Source organism: Salmo trutta, chromosome 23 (genome assembly GCF_901001165.1).
Source record: "Salmo trutta chromosome 23, fSalTru1.1, whole genome shotgun sequence".
NCBI classification, from domain to species: Eukaryota; Metazoa; Chordata; class Actinopteri; order Salmoniformes; family Salmonidae; genus Salmo; species Salmo trutta.
In genome coordinates this window covers 42,354,717-42,367,222 of record NC_042979.1, presented here as the reverse complement: position 1 = coordinate 42,367,222, position 12,506 = coordinate 42,354,717, and the positions used below count along the sequence as shown (strand labels likewise).

Genomic DNA, 12,506 nt, shown 5'->3' with positions numbered 1-12,506 from the left:
AACCATGTGTATGTGACAAATAAAATTTGATTTGAAAGTCAGCATTTCTCCTAGTTTAATTTCCAGGCGGAAAGTACCAGTCTCTTTTAAGCAGGGGGGGTGTAACAAAGTTAGGAGGGGGGCCCACCCAACCCAATCTACATAACGACGGGGGAAACACTGGTTGAGATCCAGTAATATCAAGAGAAAGCTGTCTGTGTCCTCACCTCCAGCTTGTTGACCAGCCTCTTCTTGATGGCGTTCTGGGCAGCAGCGTTGGTGGCCATGCGTAGACCCTCTGCTGCCTCCCTCAGTCTCTGCTGCTGCTCCTCACTGTCCGGGTTGGCGGCTGCGCCCTGCACACACATCAGCACGTTAATGTTACGAGTGGGACCTGAACCCCGGTCTCCCGCTGGGGAAACCAGCATCATAACTATTAGACCAAGAGGATATTCCACCCACATGCGAGCGCACTGAGGAAGTTGCTAACTAAATGCTCAATACAGCAGACTTAACCTTAAGTAAGACTAAACAATTTAAAAAAAATATGCACACACACACAGACAGAGAGAGCTCCTAAACGGAGACCTCGCCATTCCTCCAGCCACGCTCATAATTCCTCAACGGTGGAATGGGGCACCGTATGGGAACAGTAGGTCATGTGGAACAGACCATGGTGGAATGGGGGACAGGATGGGAACAGTAGGTCATGTGGAACAGACCATGGTGGAATGGGGCACCGTATGGGAACAGTAGGTCATGTGGAACAGACCATGGTGGAATGGGGGACAGGATGGGAACAGTAGGTCATGTGGAACAGACCATGGTGGAATGGGGGACAGGATGGGAACAGTAGGTAATGTGGAACAGACCATGGTGGAATGGGGGACAGGATGGGAACAGTAGGTCATGTGGAACAGACCATGGTGGAATGGGGGACAGGATGGGAACAGACCATGGTGGAATGGGGGACAGGATGGGAACAGTAGGTCATGTGGAACAGACCTTGGCAGCCTCCACCATTTTGGCCGTGGCGTCTGCCAGGAGCTTGGCGGCTGACAGCAGCTTGCGGGAATTCTCCAGGTCCGACTCGCCCTCTGCATCCATCTTGATGGCGTTGACCAGGTCCGAGGTGGCCTGGGCAAGGATGCGGGCCTGACGCACCATCTCACCTGGAGTGAAACAGCAGTCAATACAGTTTAAATCCTCATTTATTCATCTAGTTTTTATTGATAAACCTCTTTAATAAACCTCTTAAAACTTAAAAGTCAGGGAGTATTTTACCAACAAAAAGTTATACAACAATCCACTTCCTCATCATATTGTCATATTAAAACATGTCAAATTAGACTTTTTTTGTACTGCTTTTTGGAAATAAGACAAACGTTTGAAATTGCTTTTTGCAAATAGGATGCCATTTTGAGATGCAGACTCCAGAGACATCTCACTCGCTCCTTTTTTCAGGTTCATATACAGTCAATAAACTAAGCAGACCAGACCCAGCTGCTACCGCATTGCTACCTATGGGAGAGCCACCCCCTTAAGCAGACCAGAACTGTGACCATTTTCTTCAATGGTAAAAGGTATGAGTGGGACATCTTTAATCCACCATCTTTGCTATCTCACTCGAATATGACTGCTGACCCTTGACCTCTTTTAGCCCCACCCCTCCCATCCCCCAGCCTACCGGCGTCTCCCATGGAGCTGAAGATGTTCTCGGTGACGTCCAGGATGCGGTCGGTGGCCTCTCCGTGGCGCCCTATGGGCTGGCCTCCGTGGGCGTACTGCTTGATGTGCTGCAGGAGCTCGTTGAGGGCATGGGTGACGCCTGTGGCAGCGGCGCCCACCTGCTTGAGGAGCCCCTCGTCGCTGGTGGCTCCCTGCGACGCATCCACGCAGCCGTCCACCGACTTGGCAACCAGCTTGCCTGCCTCAATCAGCTGCTCCTGGCACACCGGGGAGCTGATGGTGGGAGCGACCACCTGGAGAGAGAGGGAGAGAGGTAAGACAAAAAGGATAAGGGGAGAAAGGAGAGAAAAAGCAAAGGTAGAGAGAGATAGGGGAAAGGGGTAGGGTAAAAAAAGGGGAGGGAGAGATAGGGGTAAGAAAAGGGGATGGAGAGATAGGGGTAAAAAGGAGGGGGGGAGAGAGGGGTAAAGAAAAAAGTGGAGGGAGATTGGGATAAGAAAAGGGGAGGGAGAGATGGGGTAAAAAGGGGGAGGGAGAGATAGGAGTAAAAAAGGAGGGGGGAGAGAGAGAGAAAGGTAAAAAAAAAAGTGGAGGGAGAGATGGGGGTAAGAAAAGAGGAGGGAGATATGGGGGTAAGAAAAGAGGAGGGAGATATGGGGGTAAGTGGTAAAAAAGGGGGTGGTAGAAATGGGGACAATAGAAATAAATTGATTGGTAAAGGAAGAGGAGAGAAACAGAGGCGTTGGAAGGACTACACATGATCTAATCAAGCCGTCTGAACCACTTCTTGGTGTCAACACTAAACTAGAGAGGGGAAACAACCAATTCTCTCTTCTTATGTAAACTTCATTTTCAAATGGAAAAACACAAATTAATAAAACAATTTGACAATAGGGTTGGGAGGTATGCAGATTTTCATACCTTCATACCGTTCCTGTACAATACCAGGGTATATTGTATTACCGGCAGTGCACACCAGGGGCACCATTTCTTTCCAAATGTTTGTATTTTAACGCATAAAACAAATTTAGGCAGCAGGGATCTTGATCCAGGTTGGGATTGATTATCTCTGCTGTAAGCAATAAGCTTGATCTTGCCATCTAGCCGCTTAGATAGCTAGTTAGCAAACCAAATGCATAGCTGGAGCCCCAAGCTGGATATCATTTATCTGACACATCTTAGATTGTTAACTTAGAGTTATAAGCAGTTATAACAGCTCCCGTGATGCGGAGGTGCACCCGAGCTTTATGGGGCACCCAATTTACAGTACTGAAAATCATAGCGTCTGTATTTTAAAAAATACCCCGGTAAACGGTATACCGCCCAAGCCTAAATGACAAACATGGGACAATAGATGGTTAGTGTGTGGTAAAGATGTTGGGGTTCTCTTCTCTTACCCGGGTGCAGGCCACCAGTTGGGAGGTGGACAGGGCACATTGGGTCGCTGCGGCGATGACGCGGTTCTGGAGTGCAGAGTCCTCTGTCTTCTGGGCCACGTTCTTTGCTTTGAGCACCAGCGCGGCGGCGGCGTTAGCCACGGCTTTAGCCAGCTGCATAAGCATGTCCTGAGAATGGCAGGGATGACACAGGCTAGTTAGCATGCTTGTTAGCATGCTTGTTAGCATGTAGCATAAAGTAAATTAAGGCATGCTTAAGTGGAAGGAGAAGATGTCATTTTGACGATTCCATACCAGGCCCATAAACGAGGCTCTGTTTTGATTGAGACTGTGGTTCATTGTGAGTATCTTTAGCCTGAGTACCAGACTGTTTCTGCTTTAGTTAACTTGTTGTTGTTGTCGTAGCAAAGAAGATGACAGTGTAGCATTGTTGAGAACAGAAACAGTGTGACACCTAGGTTATATGGGGTGAAAAGATTGTGGGTCAACTATGGAACAATGCACTCATTTCATTATTTTGGTAAGAATTAGGATCAATTTAATTATTCTGAAGAGAATTGTCCTCTTCAGGAAGAGTACTCAAATGTTAAGGACCATTTTGGCAAATTAAATTAAGAGATTAGAGAAATAGCCTCTACGAAAAGGAGAAAATTAGAGACTTTTCCAGTTTTAAAATCTGTCCTGCCAAACACACCACAGTTTACAGTCTGACCTGAATTCAGTGGTAGCCAGTTTTAGCACAAAGGTGAATAGAAGGCCCTATTGATGACCCTACTATTTGATGACCCTACTACCTTCCATGTAATGGCCTCTGAGGATTCTTTTTTAAATAATTTTTTTACACCCCTTTTCCTCCATAATTTCATGGTATCCAATTGGTAGTGACAGTCCTGTCTCGTCGCTGCAACTCCCGTACAGACTTGGGAGAGGCGAAGGTCGAGAGCCGTGCGTCCTCTGAAACACAACCCAACCAAGCCACACTGCTTCTGGACACAATACCCATCCAACCCGGAAGCCAGCCGCACCACTGTGTCGGAGGAAACACCGTACACCTGGCGACCGTGTTAGCGTGCATTGCGCCCGGCACGCCACAGGAGTCGCTAGAGCGCGATGGGACAAGAACAGGATGCCAAATGGCAGGATCTCTAGTGCCACACTGCGATGCAGTGCCTTAGACCATTGCGCCACTCGGGAAGTGGCGCAATTCTTTCCATAGGAGAAGCCAAGCCAAGCCTACGTCCCAAATAGCACCCTATTCTGTACATAGAGCACTACTTTTGACCAGAGCCTTAGTACACTATGTAGGGAATATGGTGTGATTTGTGACAGAGCGCTTCACATTCATTGGCTTAAACCTAAATATACTATAGTATAACCCATCCAGGCTGGGGAGGAGGGGAGACTCAAGCCTGGTGGCTCCAAAGACAATCATCAACTCTGCCTTTAGTTGTTGGTCTTTGTGTCTACCCCACAAGTCGGGACTTTAGGAACATACCGGCATTCTCTACCCTCCAAAAGGTAATATAAGGATATTCTACAAGGTTATGTGGTGGGCTAGCTAATGCAGCTACGGTACAGAATGACTAACAATGGCATATTAATGTAGATTTTGTCAACTAGCTGACTTAGTCAGTGACTGGGTTTGACATTGATACTGGTTTTGGGTCTGGGATATTTCACAAACATGTGCAACTGTTTAAATTGTGACTCGTGATAGATATATTTAAACTAAAGAATGTGCGTTTTTGTGCTTCCAAAACCTGTTACTTCACGTTTGGAAGCACAAAAACAGAGTGACTAAGGGGGGTGGGGGAGTAACTAGGAGAGAGAAAAGTGACTGGGGAGAGAGAAAAAACTGACTGAGGGGGGAGAGAAAAGTGACTGGGGGGTGACAGAGGGGAGAAGAGACTGGGGTGGAGAGAAAAGGGAGTAGGGGGAGAGAAAAGGGAGTAGGGGGAGAGAAAAGGGAGTAGGAGGAGAGAAAAGTGACTAGGGGCTCTCTAGGTGTGTCAAAAGATGATACGTGGAAGTAGAGGGACTCCAGTTGTGACCTCTGAAGTGCCAGACACACACACACATTAGGCTAACATGCGGTGGGCTAACACACAGGGTCTAACACACGGTGGGCTAACGCACGGTCGGTGGGCTAACGCACGGTCGGTGGGCTAACGCACGGTCGGTGGGCTAACGCACGGTCGGTGCGCTAACGCACGGTCGGTGCGCTAACGCACGGTCGGTGGGCTAACGCACGGTAGGCTAACGCACGGTAGGCTAACGCACAGTGGGCTAACGCACGGTAGGCTAACGCACGGTGGGCTAACGCACGGTAGGCTAACGCACGGTAGGCTAACGCACGGTAGGCTAACGCACGCTTGTCATTGAGGAGAGACAGGATATCACCAGTAGCAGGCTGCAACAGGGTCGCTGCAAAAGCTAATCTAGCAAACACTCAGCCTCCGCACCACTCCAGAGATTATTTTTATGCAGTTTAGAAGGTGTTTGAGTGGGATTATCGACATCACGACAGAGGAGTTGGGCAGCTCTCTCTACATGTTGTTTTGTGAAGGAGTAGGAGGGGGGGGGAGGAGGCAGAAAAATGGAGGGGGAGAAAAAAAAACAGAGAACTTTGTGGTAGCTGCGGTCAGGCTGCATTCCACAAGCATTTATGAACAGGCATTAGCCGGCCTACTTATTTCTCCACAATATGTTCTCTGCGCTCGCTCAGTCATTGTATGGTAGGCTATATCATCACTTAGGTGTAACATTACAGCTATATCGTCACATTTTCATTTGAAGTGCTTCCCTCAATACATGTATAGGCTATTATAAATAACTCCACATTAAACAACAACTCCAACACCTTCAACCAAAGAGCTGTCGTTTTGTCCCATTTTAAAGGTTAAATACTGTATTCAAAACTTGTTGCCAATAGGTCTTAGTTCAGTCATGAGGAATTCATAAATTCTCTTAGAGAAAACAATTGGTAACAGGCTTCCCACTACTTATCGAAACAGATCCCCTACTACTACTATTGTTAAACACTTCATTTAATATTGGACACAATTGTTAAAACAGACATTCCCTGTATATCTTCAGGTACAGCAGTATTCTCCTAGAGCTCAATGCAACCACATTAAGAGTTAATAATCAACCCAGTACCCTACAAATGGAAACTACTCTGTTTGGACAGGGCAGAAGTCTTGTTTGGACAGGGCAGAAGTCTTGTTTGTTTGGACAGGGCAGAAGTCTTGTTTGGACAGGGCAGAAGTCTTGTTTGGACAGGGCAGAAGTCTTGTTTGGACAGGGCAGAAGTCTTGTTTGTTTGGACAGGGCAGAATATGATAATGTAAATACAGTTGACCTTTTAATCCCTGGGGTGAATTTTCTCGTCTGAAACTGAGTTTCTCTTAGTGCATTGAGCTATTCAGCTGTTGCATACTTTCATAATCAAAAGCTTTTGAGAGCTACTTGCTCTTTTTGCGTGTCAATAATCAAAACCTATAAGAAAACCGAGAGCATTTTGAGTACCTGAAGATATGCAAGAGAAACTGAACAAAACTGCTGTCGTATGCTTATTAAACAGGTAGAAATGACAAGAATAGACTTCTAGATGATGTTACACCAGTGTGGTCCATATCAATTACAGTGAAAGATCCAAGAACGATTAGTATGATTGGCCATTGGGAGTGACAGTGATTCGGATAGGCTCATCTTTCGAGGACACGTTTGTTACCAGCATGTGACTATAAGTGGAGACGCTCCGCCTTGCACCCCTGAAAGATCCTTTACCTAGAAACTGACCAATGCAGGTGTAAAAAAAGAGGGGGTTATAGTAAAATCACACAGTATTGCACAAATTATGTCAACAAACTCTACATAGGGAACTGATCGGGACCGTATTCTGACCTAAGACCCTAAGACAACTTAAACGTTGTGCAAATCAGAGTGTTGAAAGCAATGGACAATTTGCACAGAAGATTCAGACTAAAGTTTATGAAGGGCTGAATCCTAACTTCCAGGAATTTTCACTTAGCCATTTATTGATGTCAATGGGAGACTAAGTGAACGTTTGACTTAAGTGGAAGTTAGAATTTGCCCCAAGTCTGAAAACGGTGAACTTATTTTCTTGTGGCGTAGTCCCACTTTCAGAGAGTCAGTTTAGTTCACTCTGGACTGGGTCACGGTTGGCCTACCTGAAAGCGGGGGTCGGCGTCCGTCTCTCCGATGTGAGACAGCAGCTCGCCACTGGCCTGGCCCACGTTGCCTGCAGCCTGCAGAAGGTTCTGACGGGGCTGATGGGTAAAAAAAAGAAAGAAAGATGTCCAAAAAGCACAGGTCACATGAGTGAAGAAGGGATTCTTTAACAGTGTATATCTTATGCATGAAGTTGGTTTCACGTTAACTTACAGGTGACATTGGTCATGTCCAGTAAGCACAAAATGGGAGAAAACAGTTTAATAAGAACACAGATTTTCAATTTTAGCTGCAAAATCTTTTTCCCCGTGCGCTTTTCTGAACATTATCATTGTGCGACACAGAAACAGGAAGTACACAGAAATGGCTAAGCATTCGGTGTGTTACTTCAGTATTCAGTGTGTGCTCGTGCGTGTTACCTCAGTGTTGGCTGGCTGGGCGGTCTTTAACATGTCGGACACGGCACACGCCAGGTTCTTGGCAGCCCCCAACAGCTGGTTTCCGTTGCCTCCCTCATCCTCCATGAGGGCGGCGAGCAGCTTGACCCCCTTGGACATCTCCGTTAGGTTGGAGGAGATGGTGGTCACGGCACAGCCCACCGCCGTGTAGTCTGTCTCTGCTGGGTCGCCTATTGTTGAGGGGGACAGACAGACATGTTTAGGTTTCAATACTTTGTCGGCAGTCCTTTAAGCACTACACCTATGGTGAAGGGGACAGACAGATGTTGAGGGCAACTTCATGAGCAGTCTTCACGTGGTCTATGAGGAGAACTTCATGAGCAGTCCTCACGTAGTCTATGAGGTGAACTTCATGAGCAGTCTTCACGTGGTCTATGAGGTGAACTTCATGAGCAGTCTTCACGTGGTCTATGAGGGAAACTTCATGAGCAGTCTTCACGTGGTCTATGAGGGAAGCTTCATGAGCAGTCTTCACGTGGTCTATGAGGTGAACTTCATGAGCAGTCTTCATGTGGTCTATGAGGGAAACTTCATGAGCAGTCCACATGTGGTCTATGAGTGAAACTTCATGAGCAGTCTTCACGTGGTCTATGAGGTGAACTTCATGAGCAGTCTTCACGTGGTCTATGAGGGAAACTTCATGAGCAGTCTTCATGTGGTCTATGAGGAGAACTTCATGAGCAGTCTTCACGTGGTCTATGAGGTGAACTTCATGAGCAGTCTTCACGTGGTCTATGAGGTGAACTTCATGAGCAGTCTTCATGTGGTCTATGAGGGAAACTTCATGAGCAGTCTTCATGTGGTCTATGAGGTGAACTTCATGAGCAGTCTTCATGTGGTCTATGCTGCTGCTTTGTTTTATTCATCCAACCACAGAGTGAATATTTAAGCTGAAAAAGCCTTTACATATCTAGTTGAAGGACATTACAATGCAGTATCTAAATACCTTTTTATTAAAACATTTTTAATTTAAGCTGTATTTCTACATGTTATTGTCATTGAGATAAAATCTATTTTACAAGAGAGACCTGTATTGAATTAAGCGCGCTTGTGAAAAAGGCAATCCCATATCTACTGGTTCTTCGAGACAGATATAAGCAGTGGTGTAAAGTAATTAAGTAAAAATACTTTAAAGTACTACTTAAGTATTTTTTTGGGGTATCTGTACTTTACTATTTATATTTTTGACTACTTTTACTTCACTACATTCCTAAAGAAAATAATCTACTTTTTACTCCATACATTTCCCCTAACACCCAAAAGTACTCGTTACATGTTGAATGCTTAGCAGGAGAGGAAAATAGTCAAATTCACACACTTATCAACAGAACATCTCTGGTCATCCCTACTGCCTCGGATCTGGAGGACTCACTAAAGAGAGAACATCCCTGTTCATCCCTACTGCCTCGGATCTGGAGGACTCACTAAAGAGAGAACATCCCTGTTCATCCCTACTGCCTCGGATCTGGAGGACTCACTAAACAGAGAACATCCCTGTTCATCCCTACTGCCTCGGATCTGGAGGACTCACTAAAGAGAGAACATCCCTGGTCATCCCTACTGCCTCTGAGCTGGATGACTCACTAAACAGAGAACATCTCTGGCCATCTCTACTGCCTCTGATCTGGAGGACTCACTAAAGAGAGAACATCCCTGTTCATCCCTACTGCCTCTGAGCTGGATGACTCACTAAACAGAGAACATCTCTGGCCATCTCTACTGCCTCTGATCTGGAGGACTCACTAAACACACATGCTTTGTTTGTAAATGAGGTCTGAATGTTGGAGTGTGCCCGTGGCTTTCCGTAAATTTTAAAAATAAGAAAATGGTGCCATCTGGTTTGCTTAACATAAGAAATTTGAAATGATTTATACTTTTACTTTTGATACTTAAGTATATTTTAAACCAAATACCTTTAAACTTTTACTGAAGTAGTATTTTACTGGGTGACTTTCACTTTTATTTGAGTCGTTTTCTATTAAGGAATCTATACTTTTACTCAAGTATGACAATTGGGTACTTTTTCCACCACTGGATAGAAGTTCCCACAACATCCATTGTTGGTATCCGCAGTGTGGAGACGGTACCTGCGGTGAGATTGACCATAGAGGCCGTCCCGGCTGTGATGGCGTCAACCTGGGAGTGGATCTCGTGTTTGGACTCGTCCATCTTGTTCTTACGCCAGGCTTGGGAGGCCTTGATCATGGGAAGACACAGATTACATTGACATTAAACTATTTTCTACACAACTTACATGAAAAATACACCAACTCACTGTATTACACTATAAAAGAGTGGAGCATGTTCTCTCTCTTTATTTGGTACAACTATGCTTTAAAATTGTATCCATTTGAAATAATGAACTTTAAACTAACAGAGGAAAAAATGATAGAGATCATCCAGAATGTTCTTATAGCTACAGGTTGGAGGTTGTACAGGTGAAGAGGGGGTCAGTTTAAGACCAGGTGTCTCACCGCGTCTGTCCCGAGGGGAGGCAGGGTGTCAAACTCCTCCAGCGAGGCCTGGGCAGCCTGCAACGCCTGCATGCTGGAGTTGATGGTGCCAGTCAGGGCCTGCTGGGCGGATGTCTGCACAAAGGGGAACATATCGAGATACACTCTTAGTTTTCATTCTGTACTGTTAATAAAATAAACACTTCATGTTTGTAATTATTTTCCACTGAGAATGTTATGGTGTATTAGCCTCTAAAAGGCTTTCTTCAGATATAGAGATCGTATTGGGGTCTGTTCAGTTATTTCAATTAACAGTCAATTGAGAAAGTGAATTAACCACTCTTTCCTAATAGGGCTTTTTTCAAAATCTCGAATTGAACTGAATTTCACTTCCTGGATTGAAAACTGAATTGACCCCAACACTGCTAGAGTTCAATGTGGCCCTCCAGTCTTACCAGCGGGGGCATGTGGCCCCTGTGCATCTGTCCGCTGGTGATGTGCTGCTTGGCCTGGGGCATGGAGCCCATCTGGAAGCTCTCGGGGCCCCCGGCCCCTGAACGCATGATGGCCGGCAGGGCCACAGAGCCAGTCTCCACCTTCCCCACCTTGTTGAACTGCTGCTGCAGCACCGTAGACCTGGGGGAGTGGAGGGACAGATAGAGGGAGGGAGGGAGTGAGAGGAGGGAGGGAGGGAGGGAGGGGAGAGATGGTGAGGGGAGGGGAGAGATGGTGAGGGGGAGAGAGGGAGGGAGGGAACAGATGGCGAGGGAAGAGATGGCGAGGGAAGAGATGGCGGGAGGGAGGGGAGAGATGGCGGGAGGGAGGGGAGAGATGGCAGGAGGGAGGGGAGAGATGGCAGGAGGGAGGGGAGAGATGGCAGGAGGGAGGGGAGAGATGGCAGGAGGGAGGGGAGAGATGGCAGGAGGGAGGGGAGAGATGGCAGGAGGGAGGGGAGAGATGGAGAGAGAGAGAGGGATGAATAGAGATGTCAAAAGACATACTGTATTGCAGTGCTGAATACAGTAAGGCTCTTCATCCTCATCAGAATCAGAAAGATGGCCCCCATAGGCTAGATGGACCCACTACACAGGACCCACAGGCCAGATGGATCCACTACACAGGACCCACAGGCCAGATGGATCCACTACACAGGACCCACAGGCCAGATGAACCCACTACACAGGACCCACATGCCAGATGGACCCACTACACAGGACCCATAGGCCAGATGGACCCACAGGCCAGATGGACCCACTACACAGGAATAAATCCATACATTTTGATGATGAAAATCTTTAGGTGAGTTATGGATAAAGACTGAGGGAAAGTTAGTACAGTATAGAATCTACTGACGTCAAAACACACACACGAAGTGAGCCGTCATCAACATGCATGCTGTGACATATCACTGGCACACATTGCAGGTAACAGCTGCACTGGACTCACTTTTTGGGTGACACAGAATCCTCCAACATGGTGGACTCCTCATCTCCCTCTAAGCCAAAGTGGTCTTTGCTCTTTTTCTGTTGGAAGGAGACAAGACAGGTTATTGGGTGATTGATACAGCTCTATTCACTGAATTAAAAGGGGCAATCTGGGATTTGTACATCCATTTTTTGGGACTTTTAAAGTAATGATATATGACCATTGATTCTTGACGTATAGAACTTCTAAATGTCTCATGAGCTTAGTTCAACTGTCGTGCCTCATCAGAACCCATATTATAAGCTAGTTTTACTCTATTGTCTGTAAACAATTGTAATCTCACCATTACTGGGTAATGTGATATGATGTGGAATCTCTAAACTCTAAAACGGCAGTACTCTATGCATACTGTACTGCAGTGCACAGACACATTGAAGAGGCAACTCTAGTGTACCCTGAGGTTTTTGTCAATATGATTTCCATGGTGACCTGGTCATACAGAACTCTTCATTCACTATCTTGGCTGATTACAATCTCTGGCTGCAACCAGGATTTTGTGTTAGTGTCCGTGGTGAAGTTTCCCCTAGGTATAGATTAAGGATCAGCTTCCCATCCCTCAATCCTAACCTTAAACATTCAAATGGGGAAACTGACCCACGATCAGTGTCTAAGGGTAACTTCACCATACTCCAATGCATCTATATTGTGAAACATCAATGACAGCGCAGTACCTTTTTCAGAATGATGTCAATGTAACCAGCGATCAGTTGGGCAATCTGCTCTCCCTCAGTCGTCTGGACAGAGTAGTAACCGTCTTGGTAATCGCCAAAGTCCTGGAATACAATTATTATATCTACTGTAACGGGGTGCTCTCTCAATGCATCTCTATGTTTTTGTTTGAAATGGCAGTG

At 46.2% G+C, this 12,506-nt stretch overlaps 1 protein-coding gene across 4 annotated transcripts in view; it reads right to left on the bottom strand.

The window, feature by feature from the left end:
• The window catches only part of tln1 (talin 1), a 146,506-nt gene that overhangs the window by 73,830 nt on the left and 60,170 nt on the right, over positions 1–12,506 (bottom strand). For 2 of the 4 annotated variants that reach the window (XM_029710393.1, XM_029710395.1), the window contains exons 12-23: positions 12,327–12,428; positions 11,617–11,693; positions 10,626–10,806; positions 10,192–10,305; positions 9,805–9,913; positions 7,679–7,887; positions 7,259–7,357; positions 6,799–6,861; positions 3,066–3,233; positions 1,667–1,961; positions 985–1,151; positions 207–335 (exon numbers count right to left, since the gene is read on the bottom strand). In XM_029710393.1, coding sequence (XP_029566253.1) covers positions 207–335; positions 985–1,151; positions 1,667–1,961; positions 3,066–3,233; positions 6,799–6,861; positions 7,259–7,357; positions 7,679–7,887; positions 9,805–9,913; positions 10,192–10,305; positions 10,626–10,806; positions 11,617–11,693; positions 12,327–12,428 — 1,713 coding nt within the window. The remainder of the gene's footprint in view (positions 1–206; positions 336–984; positions 1,152–1,666; positions 1,962–3,065; positions 3,234–6,798; positions 6,862–7,258; positions 7,358–7,678; positions 7,888–9,804; positions 9,914–10,191; positions 10,306–10,625; positions 10,807–11,616; positions 11,694–12,326; positions 12,429–12,506) is intronic. The other 2 variants (XM_029710396.1, XM_029710397.1) reach the window with 1 other exon arrangement.